Raw genomic sequence first — 22,028 nt, forward strand, 5'->3', positions numbered from 1 at the left:
GCAGACAAATGTGATATTGACATGCATTATGTATGTTCACTGAAATATACCTGAATGGATCAAACAAAGAAGCTGTCTCACTGGCAGAATGTGACAGGTTTTAATCGGCGACTAGAAGAAACCTACGCTTCTCTGTTTGCTTCTAATGCATGGTTGATCCATCGGCTTATTTCAGTTCAGACGAGTATAGTGTAAAATAATGACAAGAAAACAATTAACATGCCAAAGTAAAACCCAGCACCTTACCATATCATCAGCCAATGTTTTTATGTGTATGTTCTGTTGGAAGGGAGGGAGGACACAATGTAAATGACAGGACATGACCACAAAACAACCTGAGGTGAACAGAACCTCACATCCGTGTTGAATGTACAGAGGTGTCTTCCTTGTATCACATCTCATTCCTATGATAGAAACCCAATAGGATGGAGAAGAGCTCCAAAATAAAGATTGTAACATCACAGGTTTGTTTCCATCATTAACAGGCGTATCTCAATCAACCAGAATATCATGGAAAACTATTTTTTTCAAGAGTTCAATTCCAAAGGAGAAACTCATACACTATACATAGTAGGTTTGCTGCAAAAAGAGGGGAATATTTATTGGTTTTATTTTTGTATCATCTTGATGATTGTAGCCTACAGTCACAAAATTCCTAAATTTCCCATGTGAGTTTTATTTTTCAAAATTAATTAACTTTCTCTTCTAATTTATTGAGATGCACCTGTATGTGATACCGAAAATGCTACCGTGCAAGTGCAGGGCATGAAAATAGTTGTTTAAAGATTTATGAACAAATAAGTGAGTCTATAGTTCATATCCCCTGGCATGTACACCTGAAAAAGGAACAGCCACAAAATGGATGATAAAACGGGCATTTTTAATGCCACTTCCACGGATGAAATTGCAAATGTACGCCACCATACCTTGCGTGTTCGTGGTATTTTGTCAATGGTGGAATTTGAATCATGTTGACCGACAACTAAATCAGTCAACATACTTATCAACATCATCATGATATGGAGTTGCAACATGACAGCAACAAACAGCAAAGGGCACAAGTGCTTAGGCCCAACTTGTTTACTGCCTAAAAGGGCTGCAGAAGAAATTATACTGGAATGACATTTACAGTATATATATATATATATATATATATATATACACACACACACACACACACACACACACAGTATACATAAATATGGCCAATATAAAATAGAGTGGTGATCCATTTTTCAGTCATAGCGCTTAGCCCTCGGAAAGAAGGAGAGAAATTTTTCTTAGTATTATTTAAGGGCAGCACAGTGAAACAGTGGTTTACAACTATGCTTCTCAGTGGCAAAGTGGCCACCATCTTTGTGGAATTTTCTCAAAAACATGGAGGGAGCACTTCAAATGCCTCTGAAATCCTCCATAGCAAATAAATAAGTAAATTCACAAAAAAAAACTGCCTGCTGAAGTATGTGACCTATTCTAGTGCTCTTGTCCCCAATAATATTCAGTTTGCACAAGTTGGGTTTTTCAGGCAAGTGTTGGCGTTTGAAAGATCACGGTCATTTTGACCCGTTGACATCTCCGAATTTTGACCTGCACGAGCAATTGTCGGTCGGAAAATCTTGTCAACCAATCGGAGGGGGGAGAGGTTTCCGGAGCAGAAGACAAAATGGGTCGTGAAAAAAAATGAAGTTAGACCGTTTTACTCTAATTTGAAGGTGCTTTTTATCCAGATTTTCCATTGGTGATATGACGAAAAACCTTTACCCATAAAGGCCATTTTGGGGTCAATAAAAAAAAACTCCTGTCCAAAAGTGGCCAATCTAACCAGACTTAGCATTTTGACATTTATTTGAAAATGTTGTCACATTCCTAATGTCAGAATTTGAATGACAATAGGCCAATTGTCCTTCCTTTTGTCATTGTGCCATTGCTAAAACCTTGTGCCCAAGGGGATTGTGTGTATATACCTGTATATCCCTGCATACACTATCCGTAAAACTGTGTGAAACTGTCTTCTTGATTTGTTTTGACAGTGGACAACACTCTGTCAACACCAATGGGACGGAAGTGGAATAGCAACAAGCCCAAACATAGTGTGAGCATTTGTGTGCTGACTTTCTGTCAGATGTAATTAACTCATGCAGTGGAAAGACTTCTTCAAATCACATGTCGGAAATTGTGTCTGCCCAGCACGACTTCTTCTTGATAAACGCAGCATAGACGACAACTTCTACCATTGCTAAATCACACTGTTTATGTGCCATTAACCCCAGCACTAAATAGCACTATAATACCGTGTGAGAAACGGGCTAATATTTAAATGTCGCACTTTAACATTTTCTAATCTATTTAACAACAATCAAACCACTGTTTGGCAAATTGCCTTGACTGGAGGGCCTTTCCTTGGCCCATTATCTTGGCAACTTTGCAACAGCGTAATTTAACAATCAAGACTACATGTCCTCAGGGCACCCTCGATTAATAAAGTAAACTTTTTCACCGTAATAAATGTTTATCAGAAAAGACCATCATGCCTTCTCAGGAAATAGGCCATTGAATTCTCGGTCTCCCTCGAACAAAATCAGATTGAAAGACAGTCTAGGGACACATGCCAAAGTATGCATATAATCACAAAAGAAAAATCATATTATGATCCTTTATGTTTTTGCTTCTGATAGTTATATGAACATGACAGCAACGTATTTCTCTAATGGCTCTGTAACGTGCGCATGTAAGAGCAAACCATTTATGTTTAAGAATGGCAACATTACACAGCATTGAGCGAACGCAATAAGAGCGAACGCAATAACTGTTATTCCCAACCAATTTAACTGGACCATCTGTATGATGTCATTTTAAGTCGCCCACTGGAACGATAGCGATAAAGTCGGTAGCCGCGTCGCCTCTTTTATACGAGTTTAGAAAGGAATTAGCTTTAACTTTAATGACTTCTAATAATAACGTGGGATAACTGCCGATAGTTTGTGGCAACTTCGAACGCCTTGGTCTCCCTCTACTGGCAGATGCTCACCCAGTGAAAAATACCTTGATGAAATATACACACATATTTTCATTAGCATTTTTTAAAGAATGCATTCATACAAATCAAGGCCCCCACCATCAAAGACTCCCTAGCTGAATACCCAACTATGATATGTAATGAATTATGGTAGCTATGAACATAACACCTGCATCATTAGTCTCAGGCAGAATGTGCGTTGCTGTCAATGTGGTTCACATTTTCAGATTTCTGGCATCAAAGAGCACCAAATACCAACGGAATTATCCAATTACGCACCGTCTGAATTAATCTTTGTCAAAATTAGTCAAGCCACATATTTTTCATACTATTCAACAGCCGCCTTGGTGAACTCCGTGAGGAGATTTGCACAGCAAAACTCACGATAGTTTTCAAGACATTGCTTATGACCAAATGAAAAATAATGTGCCTTTCAAGGGAATCCAATTCAGCGTATTGGTTTTCACTTGTGTGCGTGGGTGTGTGTGTGTGTGCCCCTTTTGAACCAATAGATGAGGAAACAAAAGCGCAGTTAATCCTGACACAAGGTACATAATATGCTCCTGATTGTGTTTTATTCAAGAACCAAATCACGTTTCCCGACTCGCCACTGACCGCCTGTTTAAAGACAAGTTAATTTCCCTATTTCTAAGACAATTCAGTCGCTATTTTCTAGTCATGCACTTTTTCTGTGCAAGTACATTACTTGCAGACACCAATGCATGATTAATGCCATCGCACCCAACAATTGTAGTGAAAATGTGATTTATTTTCATCCAATAAACACAAACGTTTCACTCATATTACACATTTTAAAGGAACATCTTGTAATTGCTGACATTTTAATTAACTTACAAATGCTTATTATTCCAACATTCTTGCTGCACATTTTACTGAAATATAGCCGGTAAAATGCATTGCAATAACGTGGTGTCTGAGTCTGAACACTGATGGACAAAAAAAGAATGGATACAGGCAATGAGACGCAAAAGAATGTTGTATTGTCCTGTTTAAGTGGAACTTGATCATCTCTTGTCAGTCTTCAAGTATTTATTTAGATGATAAATATTCACATTAAAAAAAAAAAAAAAAAGATTTGTGAATATAAAGTGCATGCCAAAGTACCGTACTGGAAGCATCACTGGAGAAGATAAATAGAGTGAAGTACTGTATTTTCCTCACTATGGGGCGCACCAAAAAGTCTTCCATTTTAGTGAAAGCTCACGAGCACCTTGAAATCCGGTGCGCCTTGTGGTCATTACGGTAATATGTCGACCCAAAGATGGCTCTTTGCTGGAGACATGCTTACAATGTTATAAGTTGCTGTTGGTTCAGTGAACTGTCGTTGCTTTATGAAATAAGTTTTTGTCGCGGCTCCAAAAAAAAAAAGAGAGCTGTGGTGTTGTTTGTTTAAAACAGCCTCAACAAATGCAGGTACGTCTTTGACCGTCTTCGTGCCTTCTCTTCTTCAGTTCGACTCGAAGAGGCATTCAAGACCACCTCCGAAAAACATAAACTAACGATTACTTCAATGAAACTACGAAAATTGAAAACAATACATCAAAACTGAAAAGCAAGCGAGGATATCACAAAATAAATTCTATAGCCCCGTCCTACAGAATTTATATTGTGATTTCATCATTTGTGAATACACAACAAAGGAATAAATAACTACGACTGACATCTGATCATTCTGTTGGAACTAGATCAAGGAAATTAGTTTTTCGGAAGCGGTCATGAACGCCTCTCGAGTTGAACGGTAGAAGAGAAGGCACGGAAACGGACAAAGATGCACCCGTATTTGTTGAAAAAAGGAGAGCTCTGGTTTTATTTATTTTTTTTTAACTCAGACTTTATTAATGGTTTTGACAGTCTCAAACAATACAGGTACTGTACGTCTTTGCCCGTCTCCGTGCCTTCTCTTCTTCCGTTCCACTCGAGAGGCGTTCATGGCCGCCTCCGAAAAACTTAAATTAATGATGACTTCAATGAAACTACGAAGAACATCAAGCAAGGAAATCACAAAGTTGATTGGACGCCTCTCGAATTGAATGGAAGGAGCGTAGCACCATCTAATGGAGGCATTGTAGATTGCACCTTATAATGCGATGCGTCCAATGTATGGAAAAAAAAATACAAAATAGCCATTCATTGAAGGTGCGCTTCATAATCCAGTGCGCCTTTTTTTTGCAGAAAATACGGTAAGTTCTTTTTTTCGCTTAGAACTCTCATTTTGGGCATTTGACAAACCAGCACCGCCATTTTTGATAATGTCCAATAAAATTTTGAAAACAACATTGCTGTTACTGAAATCTGACCACATCTGGTGATACAAAATAAAATAGATGCACTACCCCCATGTGCAAATGCAATTTACCAGTATGAGTTGGTTTTCAGGTCTAAATGTAAAGACCAAACACGTACTGTTCACCTATTGTAGAAATAATTGTATTCTGTGTACATAGTACAAATGTTGATGGATTTGTACCGGAAGTAAAGTAATTTAACAACACACAATGTCATAAGGGGTGTGTCAAGGGACATCAATGACCTAGATGGTCCATTTCAACAGCAGGAACTCCACAATGGAACTGGAACATAGCAGTGAAATAAGAAGACCCTGCTGGGATTTGTAATACTTTAGAGAAGTCTAGAAGCCTTTGGGGCATAGTGGAACTACGTAAAGTACCAAGAACTTCCTAGAAGTGGAAATGCATGAAGAGTTGACATGTGTTAATTAACGCACCCCACCCCCCAAATAAAACACAAAAAAGAACACAAAGGAGACTTGAGCCCCCTGTCTCCTTATCTTAACAGTCTCAAATTTGGGCCTTAAACTGGACAGTGATTTCAAACTTGATCGGCAAATAGGTGCCGTTGTTAAATCAAGCTTCTTCCACCTTAGACAGCTGGCCAAAATAAAACCTCTCCTCTCTCATGAACACTTTGAGACAGTAATTCATGCCTTTGTCACATCCCGGATCGATTACTGCAATGCCCTTTACTTTGGAGTCAGCCAGTCCTCCCTTAAGCGCCTTCAGCTGGTCCAGAATGCCGCTGCTCGCCTCTTGACTGGTACTCGTAAGAGGGAGCACATAACTCCTCCTCTGGCATCCCTTCACTGGCTCCCCATACATTTTAGAGTTATTTTCAAGATTCTCCTCTTTGTTTTCAAATCTCTGAATAATCTCGCGCCACCTTACCTCTCCGAGCTCATCCGCCCCTACACACCTGCCCGGCGCCTCTGGTCTGTGGACCAGACATTATTAGAAGTACCAAGAACTAAACTGAGGCTCAGAGGGGATCGAGCCTTTTCTGTTGCTGGTCCCTCTCTCTGGAATGCCCTCCCACTGAACATTCGGCAAGCCTCCTCACTGCCCATCTTCAAAACCCTCCTCAAAACTCACTTGTATTCTTTGGCATTCGACTCATCATGACTTAGTTTTGTTCTTGATTTTACCGTTTGGTGCTTTCTACCGTCTTTGTTACTGATTTGTCTTACTGTTAAATTGCTCCAAGTGAAGCACTTTGTATGCAGCGATGGCTGTTTGAAAGTGCTCTATAAATACAGTTGAGTTGAGTTGAGTTGAGAATGAACGGCTGAAACTCTTCCAGCCTACACTAGTTTGTCATGAAGTATCTATTTGGAAGAGCGCTTAGAATCTAAAATGAAGGATTCTCATCAGAGCAGCACGCAGTGTATATATTCTGTGTGTGTGGGCCAGCGGAGAAGGCTTGGCACATGAATGCTGCAGGCTAGCATGCAAAGGCACACTGGATTTAAAAATAAATAAATAAAAAGCACACTTTTCTCAGCTGACTTACGTGATAACAACTGAATCAAAACTGCACAATGAGCGTTTTACATTTAAAATACATTGTAGCCCCTTATTTGCTTAGAAAAATAAACATGTTCAATGTCTATGTGCTATGCCTTTAAATGGGCATGAGTGAGTGAGTGAGTGAGTGAGTGAGTGAGTGAGTGAGTGAGTGAGTGAGTGAGTGAGTGAGTGAGTGAGTGAGTGAGTGAGTGAGTTAGCTACTCTATTATTCTGGGTAGGAACTGGGCCTGCTAGTAGTGTCTAAAACGGCAATCATTTGAAAGGGGAAGCACACAAAAGGCAGCCCAGCCAACATTTGAATGGCTTTTCAGTGAGCACTATGACCATGTGACTGCACAGGCCAGGCCCTCGGGTTATCTCTGTCTCTGCAAGTCTCGATCCATTCATCCTCGAGGACTTGCATGACACTTAGCAAAAATAAATGTAGACTCCTTGTCTCCTAATCATATTGGTCAGCTTGGCTGGTCATGTAAATCTCACATTCAGTCAGGTTCCTAAGTATTTTCACGTTGAGGGTCAAATTCACCAAGTTCCTTCCGTACGGAACTACAGCAATACCAAAATTAATGTATCTCAAATGACCTACAAAAGCTGGAGTGTGATATTAAAAGAGTAAAACGAAGAACATTTTCGCTAAAATTGTAGTTAGATTTATAAACGTCGTGGTAATTTTCAATAATTTTACCAAAAAATTCTATGACTATTTTAATTGAGCATTTACCGTATTGGCCCAAATATGAAACGGTGTTTTTTGCATTGAAATAAGAGGGGTCGTCGTATATTCGGGGTCTAGACATTATACCCATAATGAGGCTAGATGGCGCCAGATATCATTGAAACGAATGCTGAACTTGACTCCCCAGGCCAAAGCGAACCCCTGTCATGAAGAATATAAATAAAAATAGCGGTAGCACAAAGAAGAAAAATAAAAAAATAGTAGTAAGAAAGAAAAGAGAAGAACATAATAAAAGAGATAACAGAAAATGGAGAAACGTCAAGACAATCTAGAGAAAAGTAGGTCGAAGATTAACCGGCAGCTGATGAGAAGTTATGGTATAAACTTTAAGATGCCTTTTCTCTCAAATATATTGTTATAATCATTTGTTTCAGATGTACAGTAATTATTTTCTGTATAAAAATTAATTTGGTGTTCAAAAAGTCTTTTTTTCAAACTTGAATGTTGAAAAAGGGGGGCGTCTTTTTTTTTTTCCCCAAGATGGCGCCCGAGTAGGCAGCCTTCGGCAAGTGCTCTTCAAGAGCCTTGCTTTTTTGTTCTTTTTTGCCGTTTTTGTCTTTTGTTTTGTCACATGTTGTTTGTTGTTTCATTGTGTGGACCTGATATGGCCCGTTTTCAGCGCTTTTTGGCCACGACATTCGTCAAAGGAGCAGTATCTGTGCTTGGTGGTTGCGCCTTCTCGGCAGCACGCCTGTACTGTGCCTGAGGAATGTCGGCGCCATTGACTGTCGGTGCTGGACAGACCTGGGGCGCTTGTGTTTTTTGCGCCAGTAATGGGCAGCATTTTTCACAACCCCGATTTGTTCAGTGGCTATGTCAGCGCTGTTGGACAGTTGGCGTTGGTGCGGCTGGATGGATGGCCGCTGAAGTTGAGGCTGAGGAGAAAGGAGCGTTGGCGAAGAGCGCCGATGCGTATTTGGAACCGTGAGTCGCCGCTTGGAATTGAAATGGATTTCCATGGGACAGGAGAAGTGAACCAATCTCTTTTTTCATCAATGGATGCTACAGCTTCTTGTTGACTTTGAAACTTAGCTTGTAGCCGACGTGTGCACATTTTGAGAATGACGTCTCTGATCCACTGGTTAAAGGACACTTTGATTCTCTCCTCTTTCATCTCAAACTGCTTCAAACAACAAAGCGTGTGACGGAAAAGTGGTTAGGACTGCACGACTGTCCGTGTTTTATGTTATGTGTTGTGTTTATTATTTTACTTTATGTTAAATGTTTTGTAAAGTGCTTTGTTACAGCTGCCGCTGTTGTGAAAGCACTATATAAATCAGCATGTATTGTATTGTCTTATAATCAGGGCCGTCTTATATTCGGGCCAATACGGTATTTAAATTTTTGTTTTAGATTTTTTTGGTAGTTTTGTTTAACAATAATGCCCATGGAAATGACAAATTGTGACTTTAAAAAGTGTTGTCTTTGAGTGTCACATTTCTTGTTCAAGAAAAAGATTGTTTTTGAATTACATTTGATTTAACAAAAACACATCTTCACAATTACAAGACATTATGGCATGATCAAGTATCGGTACTCTGTGCTGATAAATACTGATATGCAAGTCCTTTTACTCAAACACAATCTGAAAAAGTGGCATGGGTGCATTCTGAGCCATTTACACCTTTAGTAATTATTTGTGTGATGAATAGAAACTTTCCACATAAAAGAGGAGAGGTCCATATTTAGTAAACAAATAACCGAGTCTGACCGATGTGCCACACACAAGAGGACATGAATGAGCCTGAGATGCGGACAAACATAAAGAGGGGGTGGTTTCTTCCACTGTGTTACTAAAGCATTCTTCACTGCTTCCTCTAGCTCCAACTTCCTGAATGCCATGAACACTCACACATGGTGCATTTCCTGCCTCACATTCCTGCTCGACACTGGCTACATTCAGTCAACGCATTGTGGGAAAGGTACACAACGGCATCGGGAATAGAGATCAGCTTTTACGTGTCTGACCATTTGGATTAACCCTCATGTCAACATGACCTTCAGAAACTTGACGAAAGCTCATGTATCAGTCTCAAAAGCTTCATGAGTCAACTGAGGGAAAAAACAAACAAACATGTTTCTGAAGGTATCTTCCTAATGATTATGCATAAAAACCCTTTTTGTTGTTTTATAGTGCTTAAGTTATTTTGTCACTTGTGCGACATCAACAATGTCAATGAAAGTGGCAAAGAAGCAAAGCAAACGACTTGACATTAATGCGTTAATGACGGAACGTTACTAAACAGATTACATTTACACGTGATAGAGAAAATGCCAGGATTATTTCTATTTTCATTCATTTTCGAAATCAAACATATTGAAGATCGTCCAGTGTCCACTGGAGAGCTTTCACTGTTTTTGGTGGAGCACATCTTTTTTTTTTTAATCACTAAAACTACCACAATACAAAAAAAAGCCCATCACTGCCACAGTCACGTCTCCCATGACGAAGATCTCCTAATTACCGGTAACTGAAATCCTCATTCCCTTAATTACTCTATAATGACCCAGTACAATTATTCCAGTGTTAATTACAAACAGCCTCACAAAAAATGAACTTTTACTTTGCATTTACCGGTACTTGCTTCAACTTTGGTTGGTTTGTGATTACATTTTTTTGTTTTGTTTTTTTGTTGTTGTTGCCGTTTTTTTTTCCTCACAAAAACGTGATGGGTTTTCATTATATTTTATTTGAAAACAAAAGCAAATCATTTGTTACAAAAAAGACTGCTTTTGATTCTATTTTGATTGTATGAAAACACTGCTGCAAGTTCTGAATTGTGACTTTTTTTTTACATACTTTCATGGCAAAATATAAAATTTTAATCACCACGAGTGTTTGCAATGGCACTGACTTGTGTTTATGGGGAAAGAAAGTACAATCCAAGCACAGCATTTTACTGTCTGGCTGATTTTCCACTCAATTCTTCTGAGAGCACATGCTAGGAGCGTGTCGACATTGTGACACGGGAACAGTCAGTCCAACTATCATGTGGACACGTGGGAATGACTTTCCCATCCCGCAGCTCGGTGTGACATCATCTTTTGCTCTAGTATGTAAAAAAGAAACATTCTATCATTACGTCAAATGTGCTCTCCCGAATTCCTGCAAAGGTCCATTCTTTCTCATGTCAGTTTATTTCCTGCCCAACTTCGGCAGGACAGACCATAAAAAGCAACCTCAACTTGAGTTGTGTCATTCTGATATCCTTGACTGGGATAAGTATCTACGTCCTGGGCACAAAACCAAATGGTGTCATTGTGATGTAATCCTTCCTGTTGACTTGTAACACAAACATACCCATGCAGTGTTTCTCCTTTACACACTGGTTGGACTCTGCTGATACGAAAACACGACTAGTGTCTGCCAGTTTGCCGCAGACTCAGACAAAGACGACTCTAGTTAGATTTTTTTTTCTTACTTACATCCATACATCAACATCAATGCAATGACATTTATATAACATCGAACCGGCAAAACATTTTTCATTTATTTATTTATTTATGTGTGTATGTATATGTATATATATATATATAATCAAACTTTTAAGACACAAATGACAAGACTGTCAAAAGAATTCCAGGGAAGCCAAGGTATGACAATCACCATTATTAAAAAATGTCATGAAGGGGATTAAAAAATGTCATGAAATACAAAAGCCGGGTTACCTTTAACCTATGGTGGTGCATGACCTGCATCATGGGAAGTCATTAGCGGTCAGCAATTTGCAATTTTAACTTGCAATGAGAGCTATTGAGATATACAGTAGCTACTTTTTGTTTATTCTCATTCAAAGTTTGCAATTCATCTGAAGCATTGTCAAAGAAAGGGAAGCACAAGGAGCATGATAGTGATGTTTCTGCTCTTAACATGCCCCAAAAGAGCACCCCTGCCCCTGCGTCAGGTCTTCTGCTAGGGTAGGCAGTGATTTCATTTTTACAAACTTACTCATGTCTTCTATCTACTAGTACTTTATTTTTCTGTTTCATTCAGGTTAGGATCTGTTACAACCGGATTAGGGTGTGCATATGCAGACGTGTACGTGTGTCTATGCTTGCACACATGGTAACGGGTTGATCGATGGATGAATGGTATGTTTTGAATCGTTATTCATTCACATCAACTATGATGATGAAGGATACCAGTAAATCTGGGGACCGTATCATACACAAGTACAGATAAATTATATTCATGTACCGTATTTTCTGCACAATAAGGCACTTCGGAGTACAAGGCGCATTTTCAATAAATGGGCCAATAAATAAATGGGGGCCGCTTATGGGTTTTAGAGACTTTAAAGCCTTAAAACCATTAATTTTATCAACATTTTACATTTTTTGTTGAAATACCATCCTCTAGTTGCATATAGAATTGACACTTCATACTAAAGTAGAAGTTTATTTGGAGTACATACATTAGTTTATGGATTTTAGAGATTTTAAACCCTTAAAACCATTAATTTTATCAACAAATTTTTACAATTTTTTTTTAAAATACCATTTCCCTTTTTGCTTACAAAATTGGCACTTTATGCTAAACATGCTAAGATGAAGTGTATTCAATGTACACACAACTTGAAACTTTCACAGAAAAAAAATCCCAAGATTGTTCACCATTCTTTACAAGTGAAAATTTGACATTGGCCTTTGTGCAATTTTGCTTATGCATTCCTGGTGAGCGCCAACATGTAACTTCAAATTTGCGGCTCAAAAAACTAAAAAAGAGAACACATTCCCTGCCATATTTACGATTTGTTCATTACTTGTATTCATAAAATGTGTAAATGTGATATGTTCATTACTTGTATTCATAAAATGTGTAAATGTGATAAAAAGCGGTTGATTCTTACCTCATACAGTGATAGTGAAGTCCTAAATTGTTTACAATGTATGGGTTATGAATGCATTTTCCGTATAGAATGACACAGTCACACACTGTACACAGAGCTTTACCAGCGAAATCGAGCTTTTTCAAGAAATCCGACACAAGCACAGACAATGGTTCCTCTTTACTGGTTCCTACTGGGGACACCGTCAGCTTTCTATCCAACCAGTCCCATTGAAACTTGTTTTTCAGATCCGCATCTGTCGCACTTTAGCTTCGTCACAAGTCTCGATAACATTCGGCATTTTGTTTAATACAGACTACATACACAAGTAATTTCAATACACTACAAAACCATTCAGAATTTGCGGGAAAGGGGTTTAGGAAGGTGAACACGGATTGGTTGTGATTCTGCATTTGCCGATACAGCGACCAATCACAAGTAAGACATTGGTTTGAACCCATATACAAAGTAACAACAAACTAACGCTTCGCGAGAAAAAAACGGTATTCACAATGGATGCTTGCAAACTTTATTTGTAAACATTACGAGTCCCAAGTGTGTCAAAGACAAGTAAGTCCGGCAGCCCAGAAATAACACCAGACCCTACCTCCCCCGCATAAAAAAATTTCGACGGATTTGGAACAACATAAAAAAAAGTTCAATTTTAACTGCAAAAAAAGGGAAATTCCGCCAAAAAGCGAAAAAAAATCTCATCCCTGCTAGATGGAGCTATGCTAAAGTGAATACAATACAATACAGCTTTATTTATACAGAGCCTTCACAACCGGTGCGGCTGTAATAAAGCGCATTGCAAACATTTGAAATACTAAGTCCAATAAATCAGAATATTGATCCATACGTAGCTCCCTCAGGATGTAGCAAGAAGCACGACACCAAGTCCATAAAAATGCAGGGTTTATTACATGGCAACCCATGAGAACTGGTCACAAACACAGACAAACATACAAGTACAAATAAAATTAAAAAACAATAAATGAAAGACAAAGTTATGAAGACATTTGATTCAACAAAAAGGCCCACAAACCACATGGGCTCACATCCACAAGGGTCTCAATATCCTGAGATGTCTTGCTTGTCTACTTCTTCCTTCATTTAGTTAGTAGTTAACTGTGCTTTTGGTGATCTTCGTTTCATAATGGCTGCGCAGAGCTCACAAAGTAGTTGAGTGCGTGCTGGCGAATGCACCTGTCAATGAGTGTCGGGCAGAACCCTTTCACGTTATACAGTAATTGGTTGCTGCTAAAAATCACTACTAGACGGCAAAGGAACACGAACAGGAAAACAACTTAATGGGCAATTTAAAGGGACTGTAAAGCCATCTATAAGGCGCATCGGATTATAAAGTGCACTGTCTGCTTTTGAGAACATTGAATGCTTTTAGGTGTGCCTTATATATTTTTTTCCCAACAGTCTATGATCTACATTTCATAGACTGCATTTTGGCTGCACAGCTTTTGTACTATTTTTTTTTTTTGGTCGAATCAAATCTTCTTGTATCTGTTGCCATGTCCAAGTAATCTGCCCGGGGCCTTCAGTGTGATACACACATAGCACCTTTCACGCGGGACAATGAGCCAAGAAAAAGGCATGTAAGCCATCTTAGATGGCAATGTGTCAGGGGCTTGGGTTAATATGTTGCAATCACCATTTGATGGACCCCCAACAAATATTTGACAGATCAACTTAAAACGTGCACTGCAGTCTTTCACAGAATTGCAATCCCTACGCTCCAAGCGCACTTTTGGCCAGCAAGAATGTGTGGTTTAAACAAACCATGACAGCTCATGGACCCACCCAGAGGTGAATAATTGCTTCCGCTCAGACTTCAACAACTTGGCAACACGTTGAGCACTGATTCTCTTTGGAGGGCTGAGAAAAGTGGAACACCGGTGAGTGTAGAGACTTCTCAGAGGAATCACAAACATTTACAGGGTGAGCTCATTCAGACTCTGAAAAGTTGGGAGTCATGATATTCCAGAACTGCAAAGTGATGTCAGGATAGCTTGTAGGGGCACATGGCATCTCACTTACATCTGTGATTTCCTGTCTTGCAGTCATTGTGGTCACACTTTCCCTTTAAAACTTTGCTGGAACACAACCAGTGATTACAAGATGTTTGCAAAAGAGTATTTGGCCCCAGTTATGGGAAAAGGTAATACCATAGCAACATTCTCAACTTGAAATTAAGCATTAGAAGTCTGTGATGTCAACTCTGGCTCATTATAATCAATTAAAATACATGGAAGAAAAGTCGGGGAAAGCTGTTGTCGCCTTCGCAAATGCAATTCAGTGAGAATGCCAAAAATATTTTGCCTGTTTAACAGGGCAAATTTTTTTCCTAAATCCTCAGCGAGAGAAAATATTGTTTAACCAGGAAGTTCATTCAATTGCTGACAATGTGTCTGTGTGTGGACAGCTGCTCACGTGCCTCACATGCATGAATTGCAGTTTTATATTACCCGGCGTGCAAAGCGAGACAACAGACTGCAAATGAGAGCACTTGATTGACAGTCTTGGATGTTTTTAGTCATAGTTGGAACAGACAATGTTTACACAGGAGCTACATGTCAATGGCAGCCATGTGACAGTTTTTGTCAGGCGGTTCATCCAGAAGGACCTCTTACGCCACTGCACCAACTATTTCAGTCCGTAGCCTCAAAACACTCTCTGCAGTTGAGTAAAGACACACCCATGCTACCATCTATGACTAAATAAAAATACTTATTACAAAGGGTGACTAAGGTGTCGTGTTATACCACAAAGCAACGAGTCAACAAACAGCGAAGCTACATTCAACATGAGCGGTAAAAAGGTTGAGCGCCAACTGTCACAACAAGAAGGCTCTCTGCAGTACTTTTAGGGGGAACCAATTGACAGGATGATCACATGATGCACTAAGTGCCAAGCACAGCACAAAGATAAAACGCAACCCCTTTAGTGGATTTCACAAATCTATTCACTGCACTCACACTCGCACATCAATAACTAAATGCATTAACTTGCAAGTTCATGTTTCTTATTGTTGTAATATGGTTGGATGAAAATCTCCAGTGTGGAAAAAAAAGGCAAACATGCGGATTAGTTACTTTCTTACCACTCTTTTTTATGCAACACATACCAGCTTTTTGTTTCTGCCTTCATCTTCACTGGACCTCTTCTTAGATGGTTTATTGGGATCCTCCCCACCACTGGCTTGATCCATTTTGCCTCCAAAGATGTTGTAAGTTCCTTTTTCCAATGACTTGACAGAAACTCTGCCACAACAACAACTAAAGTTGGCAAACTTCCCTCGTGAGCTATTGTCAACACGTCACTTCGCAACACTTTCCAGGGTGAGCTTTTTCCATATCCATTCGGTTAGAAAAAAATATACAAAAAAAGGAATTAAATAAGTGGAAGTGTTGCAAAAAATTGTATCCGAGTGGATGGGGTGTCCCTTCGAGATGAAGAGGTGTGGTATCCGTTCAGCACAAATTCCTCTTTGTCGCTCTCTGAAATAACATTAAAGCATTATGCATATATTTTTTCAACAGAATGTCAAAGACGATACTTTAAAACAAATACAAATCCTGCAAAAACTGTTTCCCTAGATAGTCTGTCTGGTTAATATTCAAAGTACACCGAAATTCAGTGAGAGCAGAATGCACTGGAAAATACGACAAATGGTTTGAAACACGTCGTTGTTATTTTAATGTGTTAGAACTGATAACGTCACCATACATTTCTACTACTAACAAAACTAACTTAAAAGCGTTTCAGTTAGCTATAAGATAGTAACAACCACACTATTTCCAATAAGACGACTAGAAAGACGCTACACTTGTTTTTAGCGTTGACGACTGAGACTATCAGCCACGTGGCCTCACACTGATTGATCCGAATCAATATCAATAGTAACAATAGTCGGGGGGGAAATCACCGTTGTTCTCTCTGGAATACTTTGCAAAGCTGTAGCTCTAGCCACGTAAGCGTATTTGGAACTTCGTCGCCACTAGAAGGTCAACTGATTGGTCGCTAATACTACACGTGAGTGCACAGGATAAAAACAATAAAGTACAGCATTAAAAATATGAATACAGTAATGTGTCCATTAAAACTCACAGTATCCCATCCTGGTCAACACTGTCGCAAGCAAGCTTGATTGCCAGGCCCACGCTAGAACCTGCCTACACAATTGTTACTGGTTGGTGGGCTGGGCAAGGAGACAGATTCTCGACGACTATTGGTCTGATGTGTTGGCTGTCAAAAGGTTGGCGTGGCGTCGTCGTGTGTCGGGGTCAAAACTGATTTAATAGCAAATGGATTGCACTCAGTGTAAAGAAGAACGGATCTTGAACTATAAGGAGCCGTGTGATGGGCTACGTCATACCGGAAAACGTGCGGGGAATCCTTGATAACCAAACAAGTGCAGCTGTCCCGCGTTTTAAATTTATTGCCAAACACACGCGCGCGCACACACACGCCTATTGCATCAGTGATTGTGCAACTTGTATTTCAAGATTACCACTGAGTTACGTAACAGTATATCACGAAGGATTGTCTTGTGTGCACATAAAATAAAAGTACTGAGGAGCGCCTAGATTGGTTTATGGCACACGTTAAGTTTCTTTGTTTATTGAACATAAAAAATATACAGTAATAATTTGACAGAAAATAAGGTAGATAAAAAAGTAAAAAGAAAGAAATCAGTCTTCATTCAACACAGTTATTATGTTCAAGGGAGTAGGATGAAGTAAAAAACTTATCTAGTCCTACCCCGTTATGTGTTTATATCTACAGTACTAAATCATTTTTATATCAATCAGAAAAGGAAAAGTAAGAAGAAGTCTCCATTAAGGCTCATACTTTACCCTTAACCGTGATATTTTTGCAACTTTTGGTTTGTATCGGGATTATATACATCCTCACCCTGGCACTCTTGTGTCAATTTTCTCTTGTATTCATAATGGATATTTCAATACCTTTCTCTATTTATCAACTTAGTTCAGATTTATCATTAAATTTAATGTTTAGAATTTATCATTTCAACTCTGATTGATGTAGGTTGTTTGTACTATTTTTTTGAATTTGTTTTTTAACTCAGCAAGCGATTTACTCATTTTTAGGTCCGTTTCGAGATTATTCCACAGATTAACACCTTTGATAGATACACTTCTTTGCTTGATGTTTGTTCTTGTTTTGAGTTTTTTGAATAAATTGGTACCTCTTGATTCATCGTTGCTTTCTCGAATTTCGAAAAACTTCAGAATGTTTTGGCAGAGCAGGTTATTGTGTGCTTTGTACATTAATTGGGCGATTTTAAAGTCAACCAGGTCATGAAATTTCATCGTATTTAATTTGATAAATAGTGGATTTGTGGGTTCCGTATATTTTGATGTATTAATAATTCGAATTGCTTTTTTTTTGTAGTTTGAGAATAGGGAGTGTGTTTGTTTTGCAGGCATTTCCCCATATTTCCACACAGTAGGTCATATATGGTAATAATAATGAAGTGTATAATGTGTGCAAAGATCTCTTATTTAGCACTTCCTTGGTTTTGTAGAGGATCCCTACGGTCTTGGCTATTTTTCTTTTTACGTTATCTATATGTGGTTTCCAACATAGTTTTGAGTCTATTACTAATCCGAGAAACTTGGTTTCATACGCTCTTTCTATTTCAATTGAGTTTACCATAATTTTAGCTTGGTGTTTGATTGGTCTTGTGCCAAAAACAATTAACTTCGATTTTTTCAGGTTAAGTGACAATTTATTTCTGTCGAACCAGTTTTTTAATTTGTTTAATTCGTTTTCTACGGTTGTCAGGAGCTGTTTCAGATTTATTCCAGAACAGTAGAAAGTTGTATCATCAGCAAATAGGACACATTCAAATAGTTTTGAGACCTTGCAGATATCATTTATATATAAGATGAATAGTTTTGGACCAAGCACTGACCCCTGAGGAACTCATTGAGTGATTTTCAGTTGATTGTTTTTTTTATTGTTGAGTTGCACGTACTGATATCTGTTTTCTAAATAACTTTTTATCCATTTATAAGCTACACCTCTAATGCCATATCTTTCTAGTTTTTTCAATATTATACTGTGATCTATTTTGTCAAAAGCTTTTTTTAGATCTAGGAAAACCCCAACAGTAAATTCTTTGTTGTCCATATTAGTGGCTATTGCTTCCACAAACTCCATAACTGCCATTGAGGTGGTCCGTTTTTCCCTGAAGCCATATTGATTCTCACTTAACAGCGCATGCTTTTGTATAAAGCTATCAAGTCTGCGAGAAAATAGTTTGTCTAATATTTTTGAAAATTGTGGTAGTAGTGATATTGGTCTATAATTTGTAAACAGATGTCTTTCTCCACTTTTATAGATTTTAATAACTTTAGCAATTTTCATTTTTGATGGAAAGATACCAGCTTTGAATGACAGGTTGCATATGTGCGTGAAAGGTCGCACTACATATTCTATAATCTGCTTGATTATTGTCATATCAATATTAAAGCAATCAGTTGACTTTTTATTTTTAAAAGTTTTTATAATATTTGATACTTCTTGTTTTACAGCAGTAAGGAACATCGTGCAGGAGTTTTTTTTCTACGTATCTATCTATTTCAAACAGGTTTGTTGGATCAGGAATTTGTTTTGCTAGGTTACTGCCGATGTTGACAAAATACTCATTAAATTCAGTTGCTATTTCTGCAGTTTTTTCCAAAATACTATTTTTGCCTTTGATAAAATACTCTGGATAATCCATTTTTTTAGGACTATTTCTGATTACTTGGTTAAGTATTTTCCATATTTCTTGTGTGTTACCTTTATTCTGCTCTAATAGTGCATGATAATGATCTCTTTTACTGGTTCTTATAATATTTACTAGTTTATTTTTATAGGTCTTATATATTTTTTCTGCTTCTTCAGTTCTGAATTTTAAAAACAATTTACATAAATTGTTTTTCTTTTTACATGCGTTTTCTATGCCTTTCGTTATCCATGGCTTACTTGGGTCTTTATACTTTTTGGAGACTTTAGTTAATGGAAAATGTTTATCATATAAGGAGATTATGGTAGACTGAAATACTTCAAACGCTGTATTTGGGTCTTCGTTTGAGTAGACCTCGGTGTGGTAAGTGTATGAATAAGTGTATGAATTTGGCCACTGTAAAAGATAAAAGATAAGATATCCTTTATTTGTCCCACACTGGGGGAAAAACGCTCTTTTTCAAAAGGAGCCATATGTGTGCAATTCTTAGCTGAATTCTTGATATCCTTTTTGATGTACATCAAAACGCCCCAAGGTGCTGCAATCGGAGACAGCCTATTCCTGCCCAGGGTGAAATTGGCTAATTTTATGAGAGGATTTGTCATGTACATTGTGGGAGTAAAACTATTTTTTATCACAGGGCACATTTTAGTTTGTTTTAATTTCTTGGTGGGCCGTTATGACTGAAACGATATAAAGAAGTAAATAATACAGTTTGTTATTACTTTGCTTGATGGTTGCGCCTTGTCGGCGGCACGCGCGAACCAGCATTGATTTTGATTGCCTGCTTTGTTCAGTGGAAAGGTCGGTGCTGATGGACAGTCTGCGGCTGGATGGATGCATGGCTCGAGGAGCCGACGATGAGAAGAAAGGAGCGTCAGCGCAGAGCGCCGATGCATATGTGGAATTAGGAGTTGGTTTTGGTTTGGTTTGTTTATTGAACATAAAACAATTACAGGAATAATTTGACAGAAAATAAGGTAGATCGTTGCGGCTCGGAATTGAAGCTGATTTACATGGGACAGAAGAAGAGAGCCAATCTCTTTTTCATTAGTGGTGCTACAGCTTCATGTTCCTTTCAAGCTTAGCTCCTAGCAGACGTGTGCATATTTCAGCATGACGTCTTTGATCCACTGGCGAAAAGGACACTTTGACTCGCTCCGCTGTCATCTATAACTGCTTCAGACAACAAAGTTTATGCAGGAAAGTTGTTAAGATTGCACAATTGTCTGTCTTGTATTATTTTATCATTTTATGTTAAATTTTCTTTTGATCGGGGTGTGGGCAAACGCAGCGGCTCCTCTTGTTTTATGTGATCTTGAGAGGGAAGAAATTTAATCTGTGCTGTATGTCGCACATACAGCACATTTGACAATAAAGTTGTACTTGACTTATTCAACTATTGTTTAAGTTACTGTAATGAGGGATTTGATAACAAGAAAATGTATTTATTTTAAATTTTGGTCAAAATTTTTGCAAGCATCATGGAAGATTCGCGGGCCACATGAAATGATGTGGCGGGCCAAATCTGGCCACTGGGCCTTTGGTTTGGCACGTGATGTATATAAACATTCAAAAGTCAATTTTCATCATCTGTCCAAGAGCGTTCAGTGTTGTGTTTAAATTCTAATGGCTGGTTAAAATGTGAGTTCTTTTTATACCCCCCCCCCCCAAAAAAAACACCAAGAACTCATAAAAAAAATCTGGACATATATATGTTAATGACAGTGTTCAAATGGCACGTGAGCCAATGCATTTCAGTTCGCCATGGAGTGTGGCAAAATCACATATCAACTCTAGTTAACTAAAGTGCTTAACTGCAGGACTGTATGCTGAACGCAACGGTCACCTTTTGATCTTATCATCTGTGTTCTCAGTATCATCTGTGTTATGTCTCATGTCCAATTTTGAACTGCGAGCGCAAGAGACACTGGTGACACATCCTATTTATATTTTGGGGCATCGACTGCACCTTACATTGGCCTCCCTGGTCACTCGCACGGTTTATAATTAAACACAAAGAGCTATTGCGGACTTGGAATATTATATCCCCAGAGGTCATTTGACTGGAATGACTGACCGAGGCCTTGGGAAAATATTTATTCCTCTTCAGACCAAAAACTGTCTGATGTCCTCACTCTGTAATATCTAACTTCTTGTGTTCACTATGTAATATCTGGCAACTTGTGAACATGCCTCAGCCTATTAATTCAAGAACGAGAAACATGTACGCCTACTTATGTGTATTGCACGTGGGTGACTATTGCAGAGTGAAACATCTGGATGAGGCATTTTATGCAACCTTTAATTAAAAGTATGAAGCTACCTCATGATGAGAAATGTGAAATTGTTAAGAGTTACTTAGAGCATTGTGTTACGTCAATGACCGTCAGCCAGAGCCAAAGACAAGACCTTTTTTATCTGATCACATGTAGGAGCCAGCCTGTTCTGATGAATGTCCATTATGCACATCACAGTAAGAACTTAACCAAAATGCAAAGTCTCCCATTATGCTTATATTTCTTGCCCACCATTATAATGTTGCAAAGCCGAGTACACACATATAAATGAGCCAGTTTTGGGCCCGTTTTTAATTAAACTCCACCAAGGCCCCGTTATCCATTATCTCTTAAATATTATCTGCACCAATTATCTGTGGCACAGGTATGTTGAGAGTTTTGTTTTCGTCGTTTGCCTTCCCAGATCTGTGTTGAAAATGGTCGGGCTGACAATTGTAAATATATAAAGCAGTTCAATATTTACGATCCTTATGTGTGTGGTCAGTGAGGTCAGCCTTCTTCTTCATTGTATTTTGCAGTATTGCCGGAGGCGG

At 38.5% G+C, this 22,028-nt stretch overlaps 1 protein-coding gene across 7 annotated transcripts in view; it reads right to left on the reverse strand.

Moving 5' to 3' along the window:
* diaph2 (diaphanous-related formin 2) overlaps positions 1-16,661 on the reverse strand; it is a 471,059-nt gene extending 454,398 nt beyond the window's left edge. For 5 of the 7 annotated variants that reach the window (XM_052073392.1, XM_052073354.1, XM_052073373.1 and 2 more), the window contains exons 1-3: positions 16,546-16,661; positions 15,563-15,935; positions 247-279 (exon numbers count right to left, since the gene is read on the reverse strand). In XM_052073392.1, coding sequence (XP_051929352.1) covers positions 247-279; positions 15,563-15,646 — 117 coding nt within the window. In that variant the 5' untranslated portion in view covers positions 15,647-15,935; positions 16,546-16,661. The other 2 variants (XM_052073344.1, XM_052073363.1) reach the window with 2 other exon arrangements.
* Positions 16,662-22,028: the final 5,367 nt, after the last annotated feature.

The sequence above is a fragment of the Hippocampus zosterae genome, chromosome 1 (genome assembly GCF_025434085.1).
Source record: "Hippocampus zosterae strain Florida chromosome 1, ASM2543408v3, whole genome shotgun sequence".
In the NCBI taxonomy this organism is placed as follows: Eukaryota; Metazoa; Chordata; class Actinopteri; order Syngnathiformes; family Syngnathidae; genus Hippocampus; species Hippocampus zosterae.